Source organism: Bos mutus, chromosome 19, assembly GCF_027580195.1.
Source record: "Bos mutus isolate GX-2022 chromosome 19, NWIPB_WYAK_1.1, whole genome shotgun sequence".
Classification (NCBI taxonomy): Eukaryota; Metazoa; Chordata; class Mammalia; order Artiodactyla; family Bovidae; genus Bos; species Bos mutus.
In genome coordinates this window covers 20,973,605-21,001,310 of record NC_091635.1, presented here as the reverse complement: position 1 = coordinate 21,001,310, position 27,706 = coordinate 20,973,605, and the positions used below count along the sequence as shown (strand labels likewise).

The 27,706-nt window shown below is 58.2% G+C and overlaps 2 protein-coding genes across 5 annotated transcripts in view; one reads left to right on the top strand and one right to left on the bottom strand.

Annotated features, from left to right (window-relative positions):
• SLC5A10 (solute carrier family 5 member 10) overlaps positions 1-3,351 on the top strand; it is a 54,957-nt gene extending 51,606 nt beyond the window's left edge. For all 4 annotated transcript variants that reach the window (XM_070389607.1, XM_070389608.1, XM_070389605.1 and 1 more), the window contains 4 exons: positions 2,426-2,594; positions 2,711-2,926; positions 3,071-3,128; positions 3,245-3,351. In XM_070389607.1, coding sequence (XP_070245708.1) covers positions 2,426-2,594; positions 2,711-2,926; positions 3,071-3,128; positions 3,245-3,351 — 550 coding nt within the window. The remainder of the gene's footprint in view (positions 1-2,425; positions 2,595-2,710; positions 2,927-3,070; positions 3,129-3,244) is intronic.
• Positions 3,352-3,565: 214 nt separating this feature from the next.
• GRAP (GRB2 related adaptor protein) lies at positions 3,566-24,613 on the bottom strand. Its single transcript, XM_005887273.2, has 5 exons — positions 24,437-24,613; positions 18,622-18,719; positions 13,992-14,114; positions 6,476-6,644; positions 3,566-4,705 (listed from the first exon to the last, which is right to left on the bottom strand). Exons 1-5 carry the CDS (start codon positions 24,512-24,514, stop codon positions 4,520-4,522), a joined length of 654 nt encoding a protein of 217 aa, XP_005887335.1. The 5' UTR covers positions 24,515-24,613; the 3' UTR covers positions 3,566-4,519.
• Between the last annotated feature and the right edge of the window lie 3,093 nt (positions 24,614-27,706).

The window sequence follows — 27,706 nt, the reverse complement described above, 5'->3', positions numbered from 1 at the left end:
CCGCCCCAGGGACCCTGCTCTCTGGTGCTGGGCTTGACCCAGCAGTGCCCCCTCGGGCTGAGAGTGCATGGCACCCATCCTCAGGGTGGGGTCCCCTGAGCTCCGGGCAGCTGTCCCGTGACGCAGTACAGCCGCCTGTGTTGGGACACGCCAGCTGGCAGGTATGGGCTCCTGCATGGCCCGGGCCTCATCCAGGGCAGGGAGCCCCTCCCTCTACTCCCAGGGTCGGCACCTGGGCCACTTTTCCCAGCCAGGTGACTCCCTGAGCCCCTCCAGCTCCAGCCTCCCGGATGCTGGGACTGGGCATTCTCCTACTGCCCAGGGGTTTGCCTCGCCCCCCTGGCTGGACACAGCAGACTCAGGGCCCCTTTGGTGGCTCCACAGCCCCTGCCTGCTGTTTCCTGGCCAAAGTCCTGAGCTGGTCTCCCCTCCATGCGGCCCACCCCACAAACAGCACCCTTGGCCCACCTTCACGCCCATCCCCTCAGGCAAGCCCACCCTGGGCCCTGCCAGCCTGCCTGTGGGCGCACAGCTGTGTGATGTGGGCCTGGCTGCTCACCCTCTCTGGGCCCCAGGGCTCAGCCCTACCATCTGCCCTCTTGAAGCACCAGCACACCCCCAATACCTCCAGCCTGCTTCCTGCCTAAAACAGCACCGCTCAAGCTGTGTTTCCCCAATGCGGGCTCTGGGTCTCTGGAGCCCCAGTCCAAGAAGAGACAGAACACAGGGCAGGGCAGCAGGGGTCCCCCAGGAGCCTGGCATCGCCTCAGGTGGGGGGCTGGAGGAGCCACCACAGGCCTCGGAGTGTGATCACTTCATGACCGGCGTCCGGAGCCTCACTCCCTGGTCCTCCCTGCACCCACCCCTGCTTTTCAGTCCGCTAGTGCCGGGCCTCCCTGGGACCCAGAGAGGTCTCAGAGACACCTGGCCTTGTGGGGCTCCCCTAAAGTGACCACAGCTGCAGCCCAGGGACAGTGGAGGGGGCCTGCCCACCCGACAGCAGAATGGGGTTGGGGGGGGGCAGGAAGACTTCCTGGAGGAGGAGGGCCTCGAGCTGGGCTTTGGAGGATGAGGAGGCTTTGCTGGGGGAGGAGCTGATTAGGGCATTCCAGGCAGAAGGAACAGCCTCTGGGTTTCGGGTCCCTCTGGCAGCCTGATGGGGGCTGAGTCAGAAGAGCAAACCCCAGAGGCTGGTGAGGGCCAGGGCCACACTTTAGGCCGGCTGCAGAGGCCCAGCCCTGTGAGAGATGCTGAGTCTGGTGTTGGACGCAGGGCCTGTACAAGGAGGGTGGGGTGCAGCCTGCCTGTGCCTTTGAAGAGGGCAGCGCCCGCCGCCTGCCAGGCGGAGGGTTAATTAGCCCTAATCAAGGGGGCGCCTCCTTCCTCCACCCTCTCCCTCAGGCCGGGAAGGGGAGGACCCACCCAGCTGCACATATGGCCTATTGCTGTCCTTTCTGGGGTCCCGGAGGGTCCCACCCATCACCCACCTTGGGGGTGAGGGACATCCAGGTGAGCCAGGATACAGGCAAGGGGCCCTTAAGCAGAGAAGAGCATATGGACACCTAGCCCCAGTTTTGTCCCCCAATGCCGCAGGGCCCCCTCTTCCTGGAAGCCCTCCTGGATTGGTGCTTCCTCTGGGCTCCCTTGGCCTAGCCCTGAGCACACGATGACAGAACACCCCACTCCGGGGGCAGCACTGAAACCAGGCCCGCTTGTCACCAAGACCTAGCCCCAGCACCCCATCCGTCTCTCAGGCAGGCTCCTCATGAATGCTTCATGGAGGAATGAGTGAAACACGTCCCTGCTGGTGTCGGGGGGCGGGGGGGCGGGTAGAGGGGGCAGGAAGGGTGCTCACACCAGCCAGAGGCAGGCAGGAGCTGAGAGGAGGTGTCCACACAGGGGGGCAGGGAGAGGGGCTTCAGGCCACGCACAGCAGAGGGGGGGGTGTGCCACCAGAGGTCCCAACTCCTTCAAAGGCCCGCCAGGATTTGAGGAACCACCAGGGGCTCAGTCTGGCCTGGATGTGAGGGCAACAGGTCATTCACAAGTTTGTATTGAGCGCCTACTGTGTGCTGGGAGGTGCAGCAGGGAACTAAAGGATGAGGCTGCTGCCACCAGGAGTGGGAGATGGCAAACCTAGAGAGGTGGAGTCGGGCCTTGAAGATAGACAGGAGACCAGGGGGAGATGGCAGGGATGACCGGGAGCACTGCAGGCCTAGTCGGGGGCGGTTCCTGCAGGCAGCGGGGAGCCATGGAAGAGTCTGGAGAGGGCAAGGCCAGCTGTGTTCTTGGAGGAGAGGAGCAGGGGCCGGGGAGGAGGCTGGAGCTCTGCAGCAGCGGACAGATGGAGAGCCAGCCTCAGTGACCCAGGGGAGGTGGGGAGGGGTGGGGGTCTTGAGGACGGCCCGCCTCCTGCTACCTGCAGGCTGGTCATCATGGTGCTCGTCGGCGTGAGTGTGGCTTGGATCCCCGTCCTGCAGGGCTCCAATGGCGGGCAGCTCTTCATCTACATGCAGTCGGTGACCAGCTCCCTGGCCCCACCGGTGACCGCAGTCTTCGTTTTGGGCATCTTCTGGCGGCGGGCCAACGAGCAGGTGGGATGTGGGAAGAGCGGGAGGCTTCAGGGCTCATCTCCCCTGCTGCCTGGGTGTTGAGTGGGGGAGGCCTGGCCTTCCTCCCGAGGCCCCAGCAGCCCTGCCTTCTCCTCCAGGGAGCCTTCTGGGGCCTGATGGCAGGGCTGGCAGTGGGTGCCACGAGGCTGGTGCTGGAGTTCTTGCACCCAGCCCCGCCCTGCGGCCACCCTGACACGCGGCCCCCCATCCTCCATGGCGTCCACTACTTGCACTTCGCCGTGGCCCTCTTCCTGCTCAGTGGGGCTGTGGTGGTCGCTGGGAGCCTGCTGACACCACACCCCCAGGGCGTCCAGGTGAGCCTGCCCTCACCCCTGGCCTCTGACCCTCTCTGACTCAGGAATCTTCTGGGTCTTGACCTGTAACCCCATCTAACCCTGATCCCTGCCCTCTTTCCGTCACTGACCCCTGTCTGGGCTCACCCCTGCCCTTCCCTCTAGATCCAGAGCCTGACCTGGTGGACTCTGGCTCAGGACCTGCCCTTGGGAGTGAAAACAGGTGTGTGTGTGTGACCCTAGGCCCCCCTCTTGCTCCCACCCATGGCAGGGTGGCAGGCAAGGGTACTGGGTGGGACCCTGTGGCCCTCATCTCCCCGTTCCTCCCACTACCCCCAGGTGATGGCCGAGCATCCCAGAGACACGCCTTCTGGGCTCGTGTCTGCGGTGTCAACGCCATCCTCCTCATGTGTGTCAACATCTTCTTTTACACCTACTTCGCCTGACGCTGCCCCCAGAGTACCCCTTTCCCCGTCAAGAACACCGAGGGCCAGAGGAGGGCAGCGCGCCTTGGGCCACAGGGCAGGCCAGTGCCCAGCGACTGGCCAAGCCAGCCAAGTAGGAGCCCTGAAAAATTAGGGAGGAAATGGGAAAAAAAGAATGTCTGATACTTTAAAAATAGTAGTTGTAATTGGAAAGAAAATGAGATTTCTCACGGACATACTTATCTTCTTTCACTGTATTTATTTTGAGTTCACGGGCCCAGGTCATGAGCAGCGAATTCACCAGAGCTCAGGCCTCTGAGCGTCCCGGGTCGTATGGCAGCACCATCCCCATAGACACCCAGCCTCTCCTTAAGCCAGGCCCACCAAGGCTGCCCCCATCCTGGATGCTGCTGGGCCTCAAAGTCCAGCTCCTGCCCCAGCTCCCGACCTGGTCTGCAGTGACCCCCGCTTCCTGAAGTCCTGGTCTGGGCAGAACCTGGGCCTGAACAAATACGGCAGGTGCAGCTGTGTCTTCTAGGGGGCCATGTCCAGGGCTACCCCCTTGGAGTGCATCTGTCCCATGGGGCCAGTGGCAAGGAGCAGCTGCCTCCATTCCTCCCACCCCTCCCCTCCTTCCTCGGGACCTCGCCTCTACCCTGCCCTCCTCACTAAGTGTCTGCAGTGGACAGGGGTGTTGGAGGCCTGTGGATCCCATAGTCTTTGAAGGACAGCTGAGAAGTCGTTTTCCACCAGGGTCTGTCCAGAAGTCCAGGTCACTGGTACACAGGGCCCTGGCCCCTTCCCAGTAGCCAGCCCTTGGGGCTTTGAATGGAGAGACAGGCAGGCCCAGCCTGTGGTTCCTTGGCTTGAGCCCCCAGTGGGTGGAGCCCGAGTCCTCAGCCCTCCTGGGGTGGGGCATTGGTGTTTGGAGTGGACGGGCCCTGCTGGCCAACCTGTGATGTCAGGGGCCAGCAGAGGCCGTGGAGCCCCCCAGACCGGTGGGCGCTGCACATGGCAGTGGTTCCGGGGCGCTGGGCCCATCCCAGTTAGCATGAAGCACCAAAGGCCAGCCAGACAGTCAAGACGCCCATGCTCCCGTCCAAAGCCCTGGATTGGGGGTGCCAGTGTCCTCTCTCCATGTGCCTGGTGGACGGCGGGTCCACTGACTCAGCCCCTGGGCCCACTCCAGTCACATGTGCACCGGCTGGACGTAGCTCCGCGGGAAGAAGCCGATCCGCCCAGAGAGCCGGCCCCGCCACCAGCTGGGGTCAAGGCGCTCCAGGACCTCAATGATGTCACCACGACGGAAGCTGAGCTGGGAGGGATCCTGGGCCGAGAAGTCAAACTGGGCCTGGGCGAAACAGGCCCGGGGCGGCTGCAAGGGAGGAGACGGTCAGTGGGCTTTCAGGAGCCCCCGGCTGGGCTGTCCCCATGGAAGCCCCAAGAGGAGGCAGAGTTGGGATTGAACCCAGCTCTGTGTCCAGGTTCAGATGACAGCCATCCCCCCACCCCACCCCGCCATGGGCCTTCTGCTGCCCGCTCCCTGCACATCTGCAGCACAGACCCTACATCTCCACAGGGTCTGTCCTGGCAGCCCAGCTGGGACCACATGGCCAGCAATCAAGGGACCAAGTCCTGGGCCTCAGCATGGGACTTTGGTTAGATACCTGTGCGTCTTGGGGGCTCTCTCCTGAGCTTTTGACTCCAGGCCCCAGACCTATGGGAACAGGCCTTTAAATTGTAAAGTGATGTGTGGCTATGAGCAGTCTGCTGCTGTTACCCTTGGCCAGGCTTTGAGGCAAAGGATGTCACTTTGCACACTTCCATCTCTCAGGATGGGCTCTAGTCCCACCTGTGCCCCAGTGGCCGTGGGTAAGTCCCTGACCTCTGTGGGACTTGGTTGCCCCCTGCGAATGGCTGCTGGATGAGAGCTCCCCGCCGGGCACGTCAGACTGGCGCCATGATGATCACACCCAGCACCCTGGACCTGCCTGCCCACCAGGCACTCTGCTCCGAGCCTGCAGAATCTCATCTGGGCGGGCGATAGGATCATGGACAGGCTGTAATTAGTGGTTCTCTGCCCAGGACAGAGGAGGCAGCCTGGGTCCCAGGGGCCGGGCCTGCTCTGCAGTCACCTCTCAGGGTGGGTGACCTCAGAGCCAGGCGGTGGGTGTGGGAGAGCCCTCCGGCAGCCCCCAGCTCCCTCGTGGCCCCCTCACACTTTCCAAGGGCAGAGCTGGCCTGGGCAGCAGACCCACTGGGGGAACCATCCCTGAGACTGAGCTCTGAGTGGGCCAGGCGCTAAGTGTGGTGATGGGAGGAGGGTGCATAAGGCGGGGAAGGGGGTCCTCTGAAAACACTGTTTACTCTCCTATCAGCTCCCAGGGCTCATCCTACTGGCCCCAGGGGAAGCTGAGGCCCAGGGGAGGGAACTGGCCCTAAGATCACACCTGGCTAGGAGCAGGGGTTGGGGGGCCTAGGAACAGGCAGGACTGGAGCAGCAGCCTGCGGCCCCCTCTCCCTCCCCAACAGAACCCGAGTTCACTAGGCTGTGCAGGGTCCTGACCTCCAGCCCCAGGCCTTGCTGACACCCCGTCCCAAGGAAAACAGTATGTCAGGTCTAATAAACCCACTGGCTGATTTCATCACCCTAATGAGACTGAGATCTGGTCCCAGGGCCCCTTGATGAAAGAGCCGGCTGGCAAATTGCTGTTATTGTGAGAACAAGGGGTGGCTAGACCCCCTCCACCAGACCAGGACCTGGCCCACGGGCACCCCCTGCCCCACTTCCCAACCCCACGCCACTGCTGGCAAGCAGAAGCTAGTGCTGACCCCACCCGGCAGGCGGCCTGGGACGAATCCCGTTGCTCCCTGAGCCTCAGCTTCCTACCTGTGAGGTGCCGGCTCCCAGGAGGCTCAGCAGGTGGCATACCTTCACTCACTCAACACACAACTACTGAGCGCCTACTGTGTGCACGCACAGCTTCTGGCTGAGAATAAGCCAGGCTCTGCTTGCCCAGCAGTTTCTACCCGCCCTTCCCGCCTCCCCCTGCCCCCCAACTCCTCTTGCTTCACGGCAACCCCCAGGACAGAACTGGAGAAGCTGTGCTAGACCCTCCTCCTGCCGCCCCCCAAACCCACCCACCTTGGGCAGGGGCTCCTCGTCCTGCAGGAAGACCTGCCGCTTCTTGGCGATGGTGGTGGTCCGGTAGAAGGCGACCAGCTCGTTAAGAGAGTTGAACTTCTCCTCCCACAGGTAGTACTTCCCTGAGGGGTCGCGTAGCACCTTGAAGTGCTGAACCTGGTCCCCGTAGCTGGGGGAGAGGCCATCTCAGAGGGCTGCTCGGATGGGCCCTCCCCCTGCCCCCTGGAACCTGGCCTTTTCCTCTCCGGGTGAGGACTGAGTCCCCTCCAACGGGCTCCGTGCAAGGCACAGGGAATCTCCTGGCCGTGGAGTGTGGAGTTAAGGATGTGGACCCTGGATCAGGACACTTTCTTGCTCTGTGACCTTAGGCAAATCACTTACTTTCTCTGAACCTCGGTTTCCTCATAGTAATACCTCCCTTCTGGGTGAACGCTCATTGGTTGGCAACATTGCATGGTTCCTCTGAGAGAGCTGAGCAGACAGCACCTCCTCTCTCCAACGTCCCCTCAGCCTTAACTCTCTTTTCCCTCCCCGACCTTATCCCCTCTCAGCCCTCACAGTCCCTTGAGGGGTGAGTCCTAAGAGCATCCTGACTTAGACCAAAGCCTGCCAGTGTGCAAGAGGCTCAGGCTATGGGATGCTTCCTGTCCACCCCCACCCCCCTTAAGAACCTTCTATGGCTCCCCACGGCCCTCAGCCCTCGGGGTAAAATCCTAACACCTTGATCTCAAGGTCTGGCTCTGATGACCTGTCCAGCCTCAACTTTCTTCAAATACACTGTGATGCGATCAACGTACCCCTTTCTCTTCTCCCTCCCTTTACCCAGCCTTGCATCCCAACTGCACGGCATCCTACCCCTCTGCCCAGCACCTTCCAATTGAAGGGATGGCCTGCCTCTCCCAGACTGGCCACAGGGCAGAGGGACCTGCCGGTGCCTCCCTGTGCTTGGCCTATCCCATGCCAGGAGGGGCCGCACATGACTGGGCAGCCTGAGCTCCTGCAGTGCTGCCGTCCAAGTGCTTCGAGGGCCTGGACCGGAGCTCGGAGTCCATCCCCCAGTTGCCTATCCCTGTCTGAGCTCACTTCCTCCACCTGTCAGCCCCAGGCCTGGCGTGCTGCCTTGTTAAAAGTAAGATGTGAGATTTAAGATGGAGATTTGTCCCAGGTAAATACCTTCCATTCTGTGTCTCTGGGCCTGGGGGAGGGGGAATCCTCCTGCCCCACCCAAGGCAAGGATCCCAACCACGCCATAGCTTCTCTCTCCACTTTCAAGCATGCCTCCAGGCCTCTGCTACATTATTTCTTCCAAATTCTTCTTCAGTCAAACTCTTATTCATGCTTCAAAGCCTGGGTATCATGGCCCAAGCTCCGTGAGCTGCCTCAGATGCCCTCAGTCAGAGTCAGGGGACTCCTTGTCTTCCTCAGCCCTGTGCAGCCAGCCAGCAACCCGCTGCTCACAGATACCCAAAGTCAGGAAGGCAGGAGTCGGCCCAGGCATAGCCCAGTTGGGAGAGAATCTGGTCAGGGACACTGTGGGGCAGCCCAGGCATCCATGCTCACTGGCTGTTTCATTCCCAGACCCCGCTGACACCCCCAACCCCCACTGGCTCTGAGCTGTACTCCCAGCCCCTCTAACACACGTCCACGCTCAGGGCAGCCAGCTCCACCTGCAGAACTGAGGCCAGAAAATGCTGGAGGCTCTGTGACCAGGCAGAGCCATCACCCCGGCCTGAGACAAAGCCGCTCGTGTGCCGTCAGCAAGCATTGTTCCCAGGTGACTAAGCACCTGTGCTGTCGGCTGTAGGATATGTGTGTCCATGTCCCAGGATGGGAGGAGGGCAGGCAGGCGGGCAGGCACCTCCCTCCTGTCCGGCCTGCTGCAGCCTTGGTTCTTGACTCCCTCGTGCCCTGTCCCGGAGAGCCTGGGGTTCTCCCAGCCCCTGGACTGTGGCCGTGGTGCTGGGGAGGCAGAGTCCCTAATTCAGTGCCATCTCCGAGGAGGAGCCGGGGGTGTATTCAGCAGCTGTCCTCCGGGTGAGGGTCGGAGGGTGTAGGGATTTTGAGGAGACCTCAGCTCCAAGTGAGCACAGTTCTGAACACTCTGGTGTTTGAAGGTTACCTTCAGTCACCCGGACGTCACCCAGAATGGAGTGTTTCCCTGATCATACCCAGGGAAGGGGTGAGACCTGGGAGGGGGCAAGGGATCCAGCAGTTCTAGAACCTTATTGTTGTTCAATTGCTAAGTCAAGTCCAACTCTCTGTGACCCCGGGGACTGCAGTGTGCCAGGCTCCTCTGTCCTCCACTATCTCCCAGAGTTTGCTCAAATTCATCAGACTGACAACCGGTGGATTCTCAAACCTGGGAAGCTCTCGTGGTCCAGTCCTCAGCCTGTGCATGGCTCAAGATAGGATAGCAGGGCCCAGAGGGGAGAGGAGCCCGCCCACGGCTGGGGGCAGCTGGTCTGCTGTGTCTGTGAGCAGGTGTGACCCTCCTCTGAGCCAGCCCCTGGCCTGACGAGTGACCGACCCTCCTCCATGTGACAGGGATGAGGACCCAGCACCTGGGCAGACTTTCTCTCCTGGCCAGCCTGTCTCCTACCTCCCCAGGCCCGAGTCTAAGTCCAGGTGACCCCAGAGCTAGGAGGGGTGGCCCTGCTGGGTGAGCCCTCCCGAGCTGGAGAGGGCACCAAGCCTGATGTATGTGTCTGATGTCTAGGCCTGCGCGTGCCAGTGTCTCTCCATCACACCTGGATGTGTGCGTGTGTCTCTCCCTGCTCCGGGAGGCCGGCCATGTGCATCCATCTCCGAGCAGCCATGGGTGTGTGTGTCCCTGTTTGTGACCCTCACGCCCACCTACCCAGGGGGGTGAGGGCTGGGCCGGGCCCCTGGGCTGTCAGAAAAGTCTAAAGGATGAAGTCAGGCCTAATGCTAGCTGCCGCTGGTCCTGCCCAGCAGGTTTTTCTGGCCTGGTGGCGGCATTAGCCAGGGTGACAGTGGCCCAGGGTGGATAAACAAGGCTGGGGTAAGGTGTCAGGATCCCCAGGACCCCCCAGTCAGGGCTTGGAGACCAGGTTGGTGGCCTGGTGGAGGCCAGGTTGCTGACTGCCTACTGGGTGATTTCTGATAAGGCATGGCCCTTGTGCACTCAGTCTTCCCATCTGTGAAAAAGGAGGGGGTGGATGACTTGTTCTGCAGCAGATGTGAGATAGAATCAAACTGACCTTGGGAAGGGAGTGGAGAGAGAACCCCCCAACACCGGGTTTTCAGCCTCAGGGAAGGAGAGCGGAAGGGCAGACCTGGTCTTTCAGGTCATGGGGGTGTCAATGGGCACTAGATCTGCTGTTTCTGGCTGTGTGACCTCAGGCAAGTTACTGCACGTTTCTGAGCCTTTGTTTCTTCACTTGCACACCAGACTTCTGAGGTCACTTCCTCCCTGTCTTTGCCTGCATAAAACTATGCCTTCTTCCGATTCTTTCTGCCTCATTTTCCAAGAGCCTTTTTCATCTTCCAAGATTTTATATAATTTACTAATTGTTTAATAAATTATACATACACATCTCCTCATACATACATGTATAAAATTATCAGTTGCTCTAGTGGAACCTGGGCCTAAAGGACAGGGAGCTTTGTTCAATTGATGGCAGCTGAGTCCCTGAAACTGGGCATGGGGCCTGGTGCACAGTAGGGGCTCAGCAACCAGAGGGGCAGAGCAAACAGTTAGGACCCCAGGCACCTGAGCCTGAAAAGAAGCAAGCATCTTCCTAGTCTCACTAGGGAACAAACTGCTTCCAACCAAGGAGCCCACCGCAGCCTGTATTAGAGTGGGGGCAAAAGTTACACAGCCAGGCCATGCGCCCCTGCCCTGGCCCTCAGGCCGCCAGCTCAGACATGCTCCTGGAGGTGGGGGTGGGGGTGACCGCCCTCTGTAAACTTGTAAAGGGCACCCAGCCGTGGCCACCGTCGCTCCAGGAGGCAGAGCAAGGCCTGTAAACCCCACCTCTGACAGCTTTATGAGGCTTGGCGGGAGCGTGTGGGAGATGCCACTCGTGTAGGATCAGAGGTCCCGGGAGCCCTGCCAGTGAGGCGGAAACGCTCTTGCACATGCATCTGTGTAGTCATCACCCAGAAGGGTGGCTGTCAGGTCACTGGACTTCACAACGTCCTGGCTACTGTCTCCACACTGGAGATAAGGACGTTACAGCCGAGGAGGATGGGATCTGCTGAGGTTACACAGGAGGAGAGCTGGGCTGCCCAGCCCCACATGGCCACTGGCCTTTCTCTAACAGCCTGGGACCATGGGGCTGGGGCCAGGAGGCACTGTGTGGTCCTGGGAGGGTTGACATGGCAATGACAACTATAGCTGGCTTTTGGGATTGTTGTTGTTCATGTCGCTAAGTCATATCTGACTCTTTGCGACCCCATGGACAGTAGCCCACCAGGCTTCTCTGTCGATGGAATTTCCCAGGCAAGAACACTGGAGTGGGTTGCCATTTCCTTCTCCAGGGAATCTTCCCCACCCAGTGATGGAGTCTGTGTCTCCTGCACTGGCAGGTGGATTCTTTACTACTGAGCCACCGGGGAAGCCAACATTTGGGGAGAACTTGCTGTGTGCTGGCAGCATTCTCAGCCCCTTGCATCGATGTTCATCTCACAGACGAGGAAACAGACCAGGGTACCTTGCCCAGGGTTACACAGCTCATATTCTTCCTCAAAAGCCCCTCTCCTAGCCACAGATGCCCTGAGTCTGTTTCCTGCTCTGAGGTCTGCCTGGTGGTCCTCCAAGGGCCCTGAAAGGCCCGCTGACAGAGGATGGACCAGAGTAGGGGCAGGACCCAGGATCCTGGCCCTGGGAGATGCAACTGAGGCTGGAGGGCGCCACCTGGTGGTGTTGTGTACACACCACAACCCGGGCACCCAGGGTTCTGGCTCTGAGCTAGGGGAAAGGGCTTGGGCAGGATGCCTGGGGTGGAACAAGGGGGACAGTGTGTGTGCGGGGATTTCTCTGAGGGACACTCCAGGCCCCTTTCCCAGAAAGCACTGGTGCTGGCTCCCTAAAACTGCCCATTCCCCTCCTGCTCGGACAGACAACTACTCTCCAAGCCCACCTTCTCTGCCCCACCTCTGGGTCTTCACACTTGCTGTTCCCTGGGCCTGGCATCCCCTCTCCTCTTTGTGCACCAAACTCCTACTCATGCCCCAGGGCCCAGCTCAGATGTCATCTCCTCCAGCCTGCGGAGTGCCTACTGCCATCGAACTTCCCTCCATCAGGCATCGTGGAGACCCCAGTCCCTCACTCCCCAAGGGACTCCTCCCCTGTCCTACACACACACACCCCACAGGTTGAGCTGGCTGGCCTGACCCTGTGCCTGGGGTGGCGGGTCTGCATGCCCCGGGAGGCTCCAGGAGAGGGCAGGGTGCCAGGGCACCCACGGCGGAAGTTCAGGCCATGGGATCCACTCTCAGGTGAGGGGGAGGCAGGTAGGAGCTCAGTTCAGGCTGCAGAAGTGGCCAAAGAAGCCCCTGTGCCCTGCTTTGCGGTGACCCTGGAGCTGATTCCTGGAGCGAGGCCAGACCAGCCCGCCTGGTGGGCGCCTTTCCCAGGAGATACTGGGCCCTGGGAGCCAGCACAGGGAAAACTGCCACTTCCTGTTCCTCGGGGACCCACTGGCCTCAAGGTCTGGGCTGTGGAAGGAGGGGCGAGCCAGGGGGCTCCAGACGCTCAGGGCCAAGAACTGGTGTCTCACCACCCCTGAGGCTCAGAGAGGAGGAGAGCCATTGCCTTGGATCAGGAGCTCAGCCTGTTCCCAGGGGAAATGGAAGTGAGAAAAGCCAAGGCTGGTGACAAAGCTTGGAGAGGGGCGGGTGAGGGCTGTGACCCCTGGTGTGGGACCACCATCCCCAGAAGCTCTCCTGACCCCGACGAGGAGAAGCCCACCTGCCAGGGCTCCAGTGTGCCAACTGCACACCACCACAAGCTCTGTATAGAACAGACAGGAAAGGCCTCCCTTGGGGCACATTTCTGCAAACAGGAGCCTCATGGCCAGCCTGCTGGGAGACACGAGCTCTTCCCTCCCCTGAGCCTGGTGCCGCATCAGACTTTTCCCCACAGAAGCCATCAAAGCCATCCTATGTACGTTTATCCATTGGAAAATCAGCCAGCCATTGGCTGTGACACATCCAAGTCCTAGAAGACTGGTGCCATCCAGCACCCTGAGGCCATGCTGCCCATGTCCACCCACCCATCCCATCCAGCTATGTGCCCAGTGTCCTCAGCAACCCTGAAGGTGGTATTATTGTTGGTGGTCCCCAATTCACGGGCACATGCCACCTCCCTGACCCTCCAGCCCCATCCCAGTGCTAATGCCAGCGGCTCCGTCTGGCTCTTTCCAGGGCCTGCCTCGATCCCAGCCATCCTTCTCCTCAGTAGCCCAAGGGATCCACTTCCTTCCCCTAGTGGGGATGCTCCGTGGAGGCCTATTGCTCTGGGGGAACCCGCCTCCTGCTAGGGACCTGTCAGGCCATTCTCTCTGGATTTGACACCCCTCCCCACACTGGCTTTGCCCAGTCACCCCAGGGGCTTTCCATTTGCTGTTCCCTCTGTGTGGAAGCTCTCCTCCCAGTCCTCACTCCTGGGGCCCCGGACAGCCTGCACTGCAGCTGCAGATCTCTGCTCAAACCTGAGGCCATCCGTCCCTGCCACCTGGCTCCTGCTGTGTTTGTTTCAAGGTCTGTCTCCCCGACTAAGACACAAACCCTGAAGGACAGCAACTTTGTTTTTTCCTGTTGTTTCCTGAGTCCCTGATGCTGCCCGGCACACTGCACATAACTCAGTGACTAGTCCTTGAATTGCTGCTCCCACATCCCCCTGTTCCAGGTGCGGAAGAGGCAGGACAGAGACGAGCGGGGCCCGACCCCCTCCCCGGCTCCTGCCCCTCTTTCCACCTGGACTCCTCATTGCCCCATTGTGACTTCTGGTTTCTGGTTCCACTTTGCCCAGAGGCTGCCACCCTGCTTCAGTGGCAGCCACTATTCTAACGGCTCTCGATAGAATGACTCATTTGCTCCTCGCAATAATTCATTTTACACGTGAGGAAACAGGTACAGAGAGGTTAAGTGACTTGCCCAAAGTCACACAGACAGGAAATGGCCGAGCTGGAATGTGAACCTAAGCACCCTGGCCCCAGGGTCCATCCTCTTGACTGCATAGCACAAGGGGGACCCTGTCCAGAGCACATCCTGGACACCCACCCCGGGGGGCTTGCTGCTCTCCCCCTGCAGCCTTGTCATATCAGCTTCCCCTGGTGACTTGCTGCTCGTGGAACAGTGGCCGACCCTTTGGCCCGGCATGGGAGGACTCCCAGTCGGCCTCCAATCCTCACTGTCCAGGGCCACGCCCTGCAGTCGCCTCACCCCCGACCCCGAGACTGTCATCTGCTTCCAGGGGTCTGTTGTTCCCTCCTCGCTCCGAGGGCCTGTCTTTGCCCACCCTCCTCCACGTATTCGGGTCAGAACTCACTTCACAGAAACGGAGAACTCCCCTGGGGAGCTCTCGCTCTCCCGGATCAGGAAGGCTCCCTGGTGGTTCCGCTTCATCAGAATCTCTTCCGCCAGCTGCCGGGAGATCCGGCCCGAGTACCACCTGCAGAGAGGGCAAGGTGAGGGCGGGGGGCCAGCCACCCTGCCCGGTGCCAGGCACCCATCACAGCCAGGTCCTCCCAGCAGTCCTGGACACAGGAGGTGCGACTGCGCCCACTTTACAGACTATCAACCTGAGGCCCAGAGAGGCAGAAGTCATGTACCCAAGGTCACACATGGTGGCAGACAGGAGCTGTGCCTAGTCCCAGCATTCTGCCTCCTGAGCACAAGCCTTTGCCACCACACCAGGCAAACACACGGGGCTTCTCATGTGGCACTAGTAGTAAAGAACCCACCTGCCAATGCAGGAGACACAAGAGTCTCGGGTTCAATCCCTGGGTTGGGAAGATCCCCTGGAGGAGGGCATGGCAACCCACTCCAGTATTCTTGCCTGGAGAATCCCATAGACAGAGCTTAGCAAGCTACAGTCCACGGGGTCACAAAGAGTCAGACACAACTGAGCGACTTAACATGCGCACACACTCAGGCAAACACACACCTCAGTGAACTCTGACCCAGCCACCCCCACCTGGGCTTTTACATTTCCTGTTGTAGTTTCTTAAAAGTGAAAAAATATTTTAAAGATGACCAAAGAGAAATGGGTTTTCCCTGGCTCAGATGGTAAAGAATCTGCCTATAATGAAAGAGACCCAGATTCAATCCCTGAATGGGAAAGATCCTCTGGAGAAGGAAATGGCAAGCCACGCCAGTATTTTTGGCCTGGAGAATTCCATGGACAGAGAGAGCCTGGTGGGCTACAATCCATGGGATTGTGAACAGTCAAACACAATTTATTTTGTCTTTTTTTCAGTCAGACCCAATTTAGCGACTAAACCACCACCAAAGAGAAATAGTAGCTTTGCTCTGATGAGGAAGGGTCTCTTCCTGTACCCATTTCACAGATGCATAGACTGAGGCCACCTGGACTTTTTCTCACAGGTTCGATCAAGTCCCTCTTCCTTCTGACCAAACATAACCAGGTATATAGAAGGCTCCTGGTAAATGCACGAGGCAGTCTGGCGGAGTCTGGCTCTTTGGGAATCGCCTACCCTCAGAGGGCCCAGGTGACCTCCAGCTGGCTTCCCAGCCCCAGGGTTTTAGTCCACTCTTGATGTTTACATGGGGAAACCAAAGCCCAGTGTGACCGGAATCTCACCGTGAGACCTTGGCGCCCCGAGGCCGCCAAGCCTCCCTTCCCTGAGCTGTTTCCCTTCTCCCCTTCCTGAGTCTGAGCGCCCAGCCGGCAGATACGAGGCGGGAATTTCCTGTCATGTCAGGATGTTGACAGAGAGCCCTGCAAGCCCAGCACGGGGGCTCAGGTGCAGGCAGACGGGGTCCTGCCCGCAGCCCTACCTACCCCTCCCCTGCCTGCCAAGTGTGAGCGCTGGCAGCTCCTCCGAGTGATGTGCCCGGCCTGGGTGTGGGCGGGTTGGGCCCCCAATGTCTCAGGTGGTGACTGAGGGGAGTAGGACAGGCACCCTGCCCAGCTCATGGTGTTGGCTCCCTGGTTCCAGCCAGAAAGAGCAGTTCCAAGGCTCCTCCCCATCTTCCACCCCAAAATAAAATCCTGGTCCTGACATTGTGTTCTAGACGCCACTCCTGGGAGCCCATACCCCAAAAGTGAGCTTCTAGCCCACAACTGCCCCCATACTGGGGGGTGGAGAGGCCTGGGCCCATCTCACAGCGGGTTTTCCCGGAGTGGAGGCAGTGGAGGTGGCGGCCAAGGGTAGGGCTCCAGGCTGCCTCTGAGAGCTCAGCCTGGGTCTCTGGGAGTCCCGGAGGAACCTCCAGGCCAGAGGCTAAGCTGGGACGCGGAGGGCCCAGGGCTCGGGGGTGCCCAGAACGGAGCTCCTCTGGGAAGCCCCCAGCAGGAACCCGTGCAGGTGCTGCCGCGGGGGGAGCAGGGGTCCAGTGGGGCCCCATGTGGGCGTTTCCCGAGCCTGGTGTCTCTGAAGAACCCACAAAACCCCACAGGAGGCATCCGCGTGTGGGCGGCCGTCACCCTCAAAGGCTTTCACAACCGCAGTCTTGAGGAGGGTGCCCAGCCCCCTCCTGGTCCTCGGTAGCTCAAAGGACAGGATGGGAGAAACCAGCCTCCCCGTCCTGACACCCCCAGAACCCAGCTCACTCCTCACTTAGCCCCCATTTTACTGATGTGGAAACTGAGGCCCAAGGAGGGGCAGAGGCCCCCCGCCAATATTTGCCTGGCAAATTTCCCCAACTCCATCCTTGTGGGCACAGCCCAGGCCCACAGCACCTGAAGCAAACCTCCCTCCGTCTCTGACCCTGGACAGGCCACTCATCTCTGCCACAGTCTCCTGGCCCACAAGACGCTGACGAGAGCACCCAGCTCGCAGGGTCATTGGGAGGACAAGGGTGCCGCCACCTGCAGGGGTTTACCGCCACTGCTCCGACCTTCAGCCATGCGCACCCCACCTCCCCCACTGTTAGCTGGTCTGCCCACACTCCTGGCAAACTTCTACTCTACCTCCCAGGCCCAGCAGATTGTGCACTCCTAGACCCCCACACGACTGGGTCAGACCCTTGGTGGACCTTGCCTGTGATGCCCAGAGGCCCTGGGAGTAGATGGCCTGCATCACACCTGCCCCGGGCTCCCTGGGCTGCAGCATGGTGGCAGTGATCAGGGCCCCCCTGAGACCCCTGCCCTGCCATGTTCCACACTGGAGCCCCAAAGGCTGAGTCAGTTGCTGGCTGGACTTTCCCCACTGCTATTTCAGAGCTAGGGCAGGGGTGAAGTTAGCCCAGAACGCACCTGGACCTGGCCTCAGCCAAGTGGGGGATCTGCCCTTGGTCCCTGATCTGTCCCAGACACTAGTGGCCAAAGACAGCCCCAGGGACCCCAGGGCCATCAGACACGGAACCCTCCACGGCTGCTACCCACCCTGGTGGAGACTGGCTTCAACCACCATAGTGCCCCACAGGGCATGGCCCTGAAATCCATCAGCTTTTCTTTCCTTCTGAGTAAACCAAAGCCTCTACTTGGGTTTCTCAGTGGCCTCCAACCTCCTAGGCTCCCAGCCTTCGCTGGGCCACAGCCTCCACCTGGAGGCTCCCACTTCCATTGTGTCTTTCACTGACCTGGCCCTGGCTGGTGGCCCTGGCAGGTTCTCTCCATCTGTCTCCCTTTACGGAAGTCAAGGTCACACAGCCCTTGCAGGCTGGGAGCCCAGGCTACAGGACCTGTGGCGGGGTAGGAGTGCTTGGAGCCCAGACAGGGGACCTAGGTGGGTAGAGGCCTTGCCCAACACAGGAAGCCGGAGGTGGTGGCAGCTTTGAAAAGAACTCGAAGACAGATAAAGAGGAAACAGCCTCCAGGCCCCACCCTGGCAGTGCACCTCCCTCTCCTTTCACCCCACAACCACACACATGTTGCAGCTCCCAGCCTGCCCCCTCTAGCCTGCCCAGCCCTGTCACCTGCCTCCGCATCAGATGCAGGACCCCCATCCACGCTGAAACCCATCCGTGGCTCCTCCCACCCTCCACCCAGCATCTGAGGCCCCGCTGCCAGGCCCACAGCCAGGGGTTCTCATTGCCCCTCTCCCCGGAATGCCCTTCTCTGACTACGCAGCTAACTCCTACACACATCCTTCAAAACCTCAGTTTGTCACCTCTTCCGAGAAGGCCTCCCTGGTTAGTTATCTCGATGCTGACTGCCTTCTCTTGTCATACTTTCTTTACCTCCTGTCTCTCCCTGGGACACGTTGCTCTGACCCGAGCATCTCATCACGTGTCTCCAGCATCACCTGGGCCGGGTCCCTGGGGCCATAGCCAATGTTTAGTGAATGACTGTGTCTCAAGGCTACTTCAGCCTTCACTCCACACATATCCACTTGGTTTTTCATAGATTCTTAGCCACTTAGGCCTGTGTCGGGGCTGAGACTAGGGCATTCAATGTTGAAAGCCTGACCAGAGGCTTCCCTGGGCCAGCAGGTCCCAGGCCTGGGGATGCCTGGGCCCCACACTTGACTCCTGCTCTGCCCTGTCCCAGCTCTGCTTGGCTGGTGTCCAGCTCTCCCATCTCCTGCTCCAATGGCAGGGCCCTCAGGTCTGCCTCCTTCCTGCCCCTCTCCTCCCTGGCCCCTCACCCCCACCCCTGCACAGGCTCCTAGGGCCCCCCATGAGTGGAACCTCGGGCCTCCTTGTGCTGTAGACAGAGAAACAAGAACAGAGAGAGCCAGGGCCTGCCTGAGGCCACGCCGCAGCCGTTGGGCCCAGCGCTGAGGGCCCAGGCCCCGTCCTCTCCAGGGCCCGGGTGCTCTCGGGTGTCCCAGGTCCTCGGTGTTGTGGCCTGGACTGGCCTGGACTACCACCACTTGGGACAAGTCATCACATCTCTGTCCCCCACTCCTGCTCAGGGTACAGACAGGGGGCTCCAGACAGATGGAGGGAGGCTGGGGTGAGGCCTTGCAGGTCACTCCGTCTGGGCCAGGCTGGGAGGGGACATTTGGCAGCGGGGCAGGGGGTCCTGTGGATGTGAGGGAGCTACTCACGGGTGGGGCTTGACGCGGATGTAGTTCTTAGGGACAAACCCCTCGGCGCCCCGCAGCTCAGCCTTGTACCAATTCTGGTCATCCTCCATATTCAGGATCTGTGGGCAGGAGAGACATGGCTCCTGGTCACCCAGGAGTGTCAGCTTCCCCTGCCAAGGGCACACGGGGCTGGAGCTGGACATCCAAGTGCTGCCACCCAGACCCCCAGCACCCCATGGGGTTAGGGCAGACCCCACAGCCCCTCAGTCCCTGAGCTGTGGCCCTGGACATGGGGCCCATGGTACTCGACACCTCCGCTGACCCGGGGAGGGGGCAGTCTGAGGAGCCCCACCAAGTGGTGGTCACCTGGAGTCACCCACATTTACAAACCCGCACGCCTGAACTCAGGGGTGATGGTCTGGTGGGGAGTTCAGACCCTGGGGAGCAAACGGGAGGTATTTGGGCTGAGACAAGGCTCGGGTCACAGGCTCTGTGTCGCCCTGCAGGTGGCCCGAGGGGAACTGAAACCCAAGTGTGGGTGGAAGCTGCTGAGGGTGGCGGCGGGACGCTGGGCTCCCTCCCCTGTCGCTGGGCAGGCTCGCCACGGGTCACCCCTTCTCACCCCGGCCCCCGGGGCTGCTGTCATCAAAAGCTATTTCACAGAGGAGGATGCAGGCTCCAAGAGGAGGTGAGCAGGACCCCCTCACTCTTCACGCCAGTCCCCCTTCATTCTGTCTCTGGACCCTGCCCAAGGGCAGTCTTCCCTGTCCGTCCTAGAGCAGGTCCATGTATCAGCTCCAACCCGGTGGGGATGCTTGGTTGAGACAAAAAATCAGACACAGATGAGCCACCCAAGCAGAGGCCCCATGGGAATGAGGGCTGGGGCAGCAACTCGTCTGACCGCCTGGCCCGCCGAGCCCCCTCCTTCCTGTCCCCACTGTCTGGGCCAGGCTAGCGTCCCCAGGGACAGCCGGAAGCAGGTGGCTGACTCAGGAAAACTTTTGCTGAAAACCAAACAACACAAAACAAATCCCCCCCACCCCAGCTTAATGGGAAAATCAGGGCCTATGGGACACAGATTCAGTGAAGGTTCCCGGCAGCCTTGGGCTCTAGACCAGTCTGCCTGCCTCTAACTCTCTCCGCAGCCTTGGCCTCGGTTTCCGCAACCATAAAATAGATGCAGCCTACACGGCATGTGGTGGTGTTTTGTGACCTACAAAGTCCTGTGTGGACATGAGGCTGTAACACGTCTTGTCTATCCCAACTTTGTTTGTTTTCCTGTCATCTCCACTCCAGGGAAAGACTCAGAAATGTTCTGATGGGTTGCGGTAGCTGAGGTCTTGCCGTCAACATTGTTCAAAGCACCCAGACCCTCTGAGACACAGGAATTGCCAACCCTCCCTGGTGATGCTCCCACCTTGGCCTGCCCCCAGCTTGGCCCCTTCTCCTGGGTGCTGTCCTGTGCCACTACCCCCTGGCCAGTGTGGTCACTGAGCACCTCCTGCAGGGCAGGCCCTGTGTCCAGCCCAATGACACAGCCGGGAGCAGGAGGTCACGCTTTGGAGGGCAGAGGCAGAGGGAGAAACAGGAAACAGACAAATAAACAAGATAATTTAATGCAGTGGGGAGTGCTTGCAAGATATACACCAGGAAGATGTAGATGCCTGGTTGGGGCAGGGGATTGTCCACAGGGGTGGGGGAGTGGGCAAGAAAGGCATCTCTGAGGAGGTGACTGACATGTGAGCTGAGGCCCAAATTATAGGAAAGGCTGGACGTGAGAGGATGTGGGGATGTCGGTCCATGGCCGAAGGAATCGCCAGTGTAAAGGCCTTGAGGTGGGAGCGAGCTGTCCTTGGAGCAGAAAGGAAAACTGTGTGACTGCAGCTGAGGTGGGGGCCGGACCGTGAGGTACACAGGGAGCGAGAGAGCTGGACGTTATTGTACTCTGGTGGGAATGAGGAGGCCATTCAGATTTTTATTTTCAAAACCAAGACGAGCGGGCTTCCCCTGTGGCTCAGTGGTAAAGAATCCACCTGCCAATGCAGGAGACTCAGGTTCGATCCCTGATCAAGGAAGATCCCACATGCCACAGAGCACCCCAACTATTGAGCCTGTGCTCTAGAGCCTGCGAGCTGTAAGCACAGAAGCCCATGGGCCCTAGAGCCTGTGCTCAGCAACCAGGGAAGCTGCAGCAATGTGAGGCTCAAGCACAGCAACCAGAGAGTAGCCCCTGGTCCCGCAACTAGAGAAAGCCCACACAGCAACAAAGACCCAGCATAGCCAATAAATAAAGAAAATTATTCACAAAAACAAACAAGAGGAACCATTGAGGGCCACTGGGGGAAGGTCAGGCTCTGGGTTGTGGCTGTTGTGTGGAGACCAGGCTGTGGACTGGAGGGAGGGATGTGAGGAGCTGGGCCCAGGTGAGCGGTGATGGGGCCCTGGACTGGGGTGACTGAGATGTGGTCAGATTTGGGACGGTTTAGGGGGAACTGCTAACAGGCTGGCTCCGAGATGCAGAGAAAGCAGCCAAGACCACCCCAAGTTCTGGGCCTGGGTGCTGGTGGGCAGATGTGGCCACCGGGTGCAATGGAACAGCTGCCCCGGCAGGTGGGGAGCTCAGGGCTGGCTGTGTCCAACCTGGGGCACACCGGCCATCCCCGTGGAGGTGCTGAGGCCATGGGCTCCCTGAGTCTGGGTTCTGGGGGCCAGGCTGTCGATGAAGAGGCAGAGGTAAGCCAGCACCCACATCTTTCCTCTAGCCAGGAGCGACGGGTACTGTGCACCCAAAGCAGCCTACTCCTGGGAGGGGGCTATGTTTTAGGGAAGTGACATTTGGGGCTATTTGTCCAGAGGGTCATCTAAGAGCAGAGCTCAAGACTGGAAGAACAGCGTCCTGCCAGCTCCCAGGGCCTGGGATCTGTATGTCCACTGGGCGCTTACAGCTGGTGCGCTGGAAACACGCTCGAATGGACGCCCTGCGTGCTCAGTCACCAGACGGGAGTTGGAGAGCAGGGCTGCCGGGCGATGTCGCAGTCGAACTTTTGCAGTTACAGAAATCGGACTCCAGACCACATAAGGTGGGGGAGGCACTTTGAGCGCAAAATTTACGGAGCTCCGAAGATGTCACGAATCAACGTAAATAGTATTTTAAGAGAATATGTTAAAAAATCAAAATCAATGCAAAAAATTTTCATGCTGTCAGTAGTTAATGATAATGTATCCATATCAGTCTATTAATGTAACAAATGAACCAGGTTGATACTCTAAAATGTTACCACGGGAGAGGGTATGCATGGGCGAGAGCGGGCCTGCGGTGTCAGATGCGACTCCCTCTGCACTACCTTCTCGATTTTTCTGTAAACCTCAAACTGTTCTAAAAATTAGACTGTTTAAAATTTAATGCAAAAAAAAAAAAATCCATCAAAATCTTAAATTAAGGCAGGATTTGACCTGGCACCTGCACCACCGTGAGGAAGGGCCCTGTCGCCAGGTCTGGGCCTGGAAGGCCCACTTGTTCATCCCTGTCCATCAGGGAAAGGCAGGGGCATGAACAAGGAAGTGGGACTTGCTGATGGCCCGCCTCCCAGGACCCAGGACTAACTCCTCAGGACATGCTGGTGTTTTTTCCTAGGCACGAATCCGGTGCCTAGAAGAGGCTCAGCTTTCCCTTTCTCACCTGCAGAATGTCAGTTTCCTATCCCTAAAACTCAAATCTACTGAGTACGTGTGAGTTGGCTCTCTGTGTATATTCCTCTGCATTCTGCCTTTTTGCCACTTCACGTTGCCTCATGAGCATTTTTGCATTGTTAAACGACCCTTTCCCAGATGGCATTTTTAGGAACTGTGTGGTATTTTATGCCACCACGGAGCATGGAGCTAGGCTGAGTCCACGCTGCAGACTCACTCACACCCCGCTGGATGCATCTCCTCCTTCACTCTCCTCCCCCGCCTCTTCTCTGCATGGTTGGGTCCCGCTCATCCTTCAGATCTCAGCTGAGGTGTCACTTCTTTTGAGAGGCTGCCCAGACCCCCCCCCGCCCCTAGTCTAAAGCTGTCCCCCTGCCCCTCCCACCCTCTGCATTCCATCTTCGCGGGTGATTGCTTCCATCCATCTGTCACCTCCTGGCATGACTCACCCTCTGGAATGTCAGGTTTGGGAGGACAGGGATTGGGCTTTGTCCACTGCCTGTGGCCTCAGCACTCAGGACAATGCTCCACAGGCCAGCAAGGGTTTGTTGTATGAAGGAAGGAAAAGGCAGCCCTTCCCATGGCCTGTCATGCCTCGAGAGGTCCCCTCCTGGGTCCTGGCTAACATCTTAATCCCGCCTTCCTTCCTCTGACACCCCGTGTCTTGCTGAGGTCCTGCCCTGTGCCAGCACTGGTTTATGCCCCTGCCCTCAGGAGCCTGGGTTAGAAGCAAACACAGCAGAAGATGCCAGTGCTCTAGCCAGGGTTAGTGGGAACCCGGCCAGTCTCTGGGTGGGTAGAGAGCCCAGGCATCCAGGAGGGAAATGGGTGTCATAGTTTTTACAGTGATTCCCTTGGGGGACCCCACAGATCCATCCCCACCACACTGTCCATCACCTGCATCTCAGGGGGAAAGCACTGCCCACCCCATTCCAAATTCCTCATGATTCCACTTTCTCCCAAGCCCTGGAGTCTGGAACTAGAGACCCAAACTCTCTCAGATCGGCTAACAAGGCCTTTGAGCTGGTCCTAGACCTCAGAGTCTCCTGTACTGGCTGTTTGGTCCTGGTGTCAAGCCTGCCCCACCCTCAGGTAACCACACGTCCTCAGGTCACCACCCCCTGCCGGCCACCCAGGGGGCCCAGGGCCAGCATCCCAGCACAGATAAGGGGGGACTTCCTCAAAATGATGTGGCTCTTCTTAGAACTGTCACCCTCTCACCCCAGCCCAGGTGAAGGGGTTCACACCCGACCCCACACTGAGCAAGTCATGGTGCCTGGGGGCCTCACTTAGTCACCTGTAAAATGGGGCCGTGGCAGATTAAGTGGGCATTGGAGCACACCGCCGAGCTCAGACCTGGCTCCATACACGGTCAGCCCACGGGAGGTGCTATCCCTTCTGAGGCCTGAAGCTTGGGGCAGCCCGGAGCAGGGCCCCAGCTCAGACTGGAAGGATGGCCGGTCTCATGCCCACCGGGCCGGCGTGGAGCCTGGGGCCCAGGGAGCTTTCTGAGTGGGACTTGATGGCTAATCCAGCACCCAAATCGTGCCAAACACTCCCGAATCAGGGCCCTGAGCTCCGCTTCCAGATGCAGGCATGTAAGCAGGCACACTTCCTGAGAGAGAGAGCCTGGAAACCCCTCTGCCCTGGAGGGTGTGTGCTCCTTACAGAGGTTCCACGAGGGGAGCTGCGTAGCATTGAGGCTCATCTCACCTGTGGGGAGGCCCGTCTAGACCCTTAGTCACAGTTGTTTTATCCCCGATAGGTTAGTGTGTGTACTTAATTCCCAAGATCCTCTCTCTGTCTCAGTCTCTTTGCCTCTCTCTCTTTAACTCATTTCAAATGAGTTAACTCATTTCTTTCCTGGGAAACTGGGTGTTGAATCAGCCCCTGCCACTCACTACGCTGAATTCTCAGAATGGCTCCTAAGGGAGGGAGCACTAACTAACTCCCCATTTCTCAGATGGGAAAACTGAGAATCCGAGGCAGAAGGTGGCTTGTCCAGAGTCACGTAGCCAATAACTGGAGAAGCTGGGCCTATCTTCCTCCAGAGACTAGACTCTATTAGAAGGGCCATCCAGGCCTTGATTTTAAGCACCCACCCCATATCACATACGCACAACTCGGCCAGCCCCGGCCACCCTACCTTGAGCGTGTCCCCCTTGTTGAAGGCCAGCTCGTCACTCTCCGTGGCCTGGAAGCTGTACAGGGCCACAGACTCCATACCGCCGTCCCCGCGCCCTGGCAGCTGGGCTGCTAGCAGGGCCGGCAGCTTCCTGCTTCCTCCGCAGTCGAGGACCAGCTTCCTTTGTTTTGAGAGCGTGTTTGTGCTTTTGAAGCTGAGACCGAGACTTCCCCTGACGGAGAAACAGGAAGCAGAGATGTCCCAGACAGGGGGTGTGAGCCACGGGCCCCTCTCAGACTCCAGGGCGTCCCCCAGCAGCCCTGGGAGTGGGTCCTCCTCCTGCACCCACCTTACAGATGATAAAACTGAGTCTCCAGAGCAGCAAGAATGCTGAACTTGTGGTCGCCACCACTCCCACTCATTTACCAATCCTTCCACCACAGTTTCTAAACTCTGACGCCCCCTGTGACCCACTATTGACCTGAAGCTCCTGGCCCAACCACCAGGGCCTTGCCTGTTACTCCTCCCCACCCCACCTCTCCAGACCCATCCTTTGTTACTCCCCTTCCCTCTGAACAAACCTGGGCTGCAGCCGCAGCAGGGGGACACCTCACATGCCCAAATTGCCCCCAGCCTTTCCACACGCATGGCCCCTCTTCCCCTTTCTCTTCTCAGGAGACTCCTATTCATCCATCAGTGCCCAACTCAGAAGGCGCCTCTTCTGGTTTAAACACTGGGCACCTTCAGTGGAATGGTGAGCCTAAGGTCAAAAAGGACTGAAAATAAATGCGGACCTTTGCTTAGGTTTGCTGTGGGTGGTGAGATCAGTGCGGCAATTCTGGGATGAGGCTGAGTCTCTTGGGAAAGAACCTAAACCACTGAATGTGGTGAAGCCGTCAGAACCAAGGACGGAGGATGGAGTTTGCTGTGCAGGGAAGGAGTGTGACCACGGTCCCAAAAAGAGAGAGGAAGAGCCCTGGGGTGTTGGACGGGGACTGGCTGAATCAGCGTGAAGTCAGCTTGGTTTTATTTTTTTGTTTAAAAAAAAAGAATTTTTATTCCTTTATTTATATTGATAAGGTGACATCTTGCTTTCAGATATTATGATTATGATCCATTACTATTATTTATGTTGATGCTTACATTGTCTTAGATTTGATCAGTGGGACCCCTTCCAGATGCCCCTTGTCCTTAAAAATCCCCGTGGTTTTCTGAGCACCTCCCATCTCTCTGATGACACATCCCAGGCTCCTCCAGGACTTCTGCCTCATACCCAGAACCAGCCCTTCCTGAAGGGCAGAGGGAGGATGGTTTTAATGGAAAGTGATGTTAGAACCCAAGGTTGAGCTGGTACTGGGTGTGCTTATTACTGTGGAGGCATCATTGCTCCCAGGGCCTCTCCACAGACAGAGACAGGAAAAAAATAATAAAATCGCATATATCCTATATATTTAAATAAATCACTATATATATTATATATGGGGCTCCCCTAGTAGCTCAGACAGTAAAGAATCTGCCTGCAATGCAGGAGACCTGGGTTTGATCCCTGAGGGGGGAAGGTCCTCTGGAGAAGGGAATGGCTACCCACTCCGGTATTGTCAGCTGGGAAATCCCATGGACAGAAGAGCCTGGTGGGCTATAGTCCATGGGCTCACAAGGAGTTGAACACAACTGAGCGACTAACATGGATATTGTATATAATCATGGAAGCAACCTAGATGCCCATCAGCAGATGAATGGATAAGAAAGCTGTGGTACATATACACAATGGAGTATTATTCAGCCATTAAAAAGAATACATTTGAATCAGTTCTAATGAGATGGATGAAACTGGAACCTATTATACAGAGTGAAGTAAGCTAGAAAGAAAAACACCAATACAGTATACTAACGCATATATATGGAATTTAGAAAGATGGTAACAATAACCCTGTGTACAAGACAGCAAAAGAGACACCGATGTATAGATCAGTCTTATGGACTCTGTGGGAGAGGGAGAGGGTGGGGAGATTTGGGAGAATAGCATTGAAACATGTATAATATCATGTATGAAACGAGTCACCAGTCCAGGTTCGATGCACGGTACTGGATGCTTGGGGCTGGTGCACTGGGATGACCCAGAGGGGGTAGGGAGGGAGGAGGAGGAGGGTTCAGGATGGGAACGCGGGTATACCTGTGGCAGATTCATTTCGATATTTGGCAAAACTAATACAATATTGTAAAGTTTAAAAAGAAAAAAAAAAAAAAAAAAAAAAAAAGAAAAGTAGCAAGAACATAAAAAAATAATCATTATATATATTAGAAATGTGTTTCCTAGTAGACAGAGTTGGTGTCTGCATATTTCTGCATTTACCTCTATGTGTAATTACAAAGCTGTGGATAATAGATTAAAAATGATGCCCTTAACCACATGTGAATTGGTTAGTTCAGGTAAGAGGGATGTGAGTGTCATGTCTTTCTCACACCTTTTCAAAAGGCTTGAAATTTTTCCATGTAAAAAGTTGGTAAGATAGATGTGACACTACAGTAATCTCAAAATAAAAGGTTTAGTTAAAAAAAAAAGAAAAAACAACAGTTGAGGGAAAAGAAGAGGGCTCTGGCAGAGCTGTCGCCTCCCTGGAGCCCCCAGAGGGCAGAGGGCAGCGACCCCGACCCCACTCCAGGACCTCTCCTCACCTTTCCTCCAGGCCCCTGCTCAGGGACAGGATGTTAGCAGGTGTTTCTTTGCGGCTCCAGCTCCGTTTCAGCTGAGGTTTCAAAGCCTCAGAATGGAGCAATGTGGTGGGGAGGAGGAGTGGAGGTGGGGGTGGGGGGGTGGTCATCCACCCAGCCCCAAGTCTGAGATGCCTGGGAGGCAAGAGTTGGGAGGGCTCCCTTTATAAAACTAAGTAGTGTCCTCTGGGGCCTGGGGGCTTGGGGGCTGGTTTATTTTGTTTTTCAAAATGCTTATTCTGTGCCAAGTCATATACAAAAATGTGAGTCGCTCTCCCAAGGTCTGCGGTTGATAAGTGGCAGAGCTGAGCCCAGGCCAGAGCTGTGACCCCTGGGCCATGACCCTGGGCCATAACCCCTGGGCCATGTGGCCTCAGTCTAGAGCCAGGAAGTGGGGGTGGGGGTGGACGGGTGAGCAGCAAATCTTGGTGGGAGGGCATATGCGCCCAACTCTCAGAGGCCCAGCAGGACCCTGGGAGTGGGACTTGACTGGGAGGACCCCCTGGGGGTTCAGGCACCCCACTGAGGGTGCATGCTGGGGCCTAAAATGAGGGGGTGCAGAGCTGGCAGCTGGGAGAC

Coding starts and splice junctions, on each gene's coding strand:
- GRAP (XM_005887273.2), bottom strand. CDS start 24,514: ATGGAGTCTGTGGCCCTGTACAGCTTCCAGGCCACGGAGAGTGACGAG. Junction 18,720..24,436: donor ACAAGGGGGACACGCTCAAG/GTAGGGTGGCCG, acceptor TCCTGCCCACAG/ATCCTGAATATGGAGGATGA. Junction 6,645..13,991: donor GAGTTCTCCGTTTCTGTGAA/GTGAGTTCTGAC, acceptor CCTCTCCCCCAG/CTACGGGGACCAGGTTCAGC.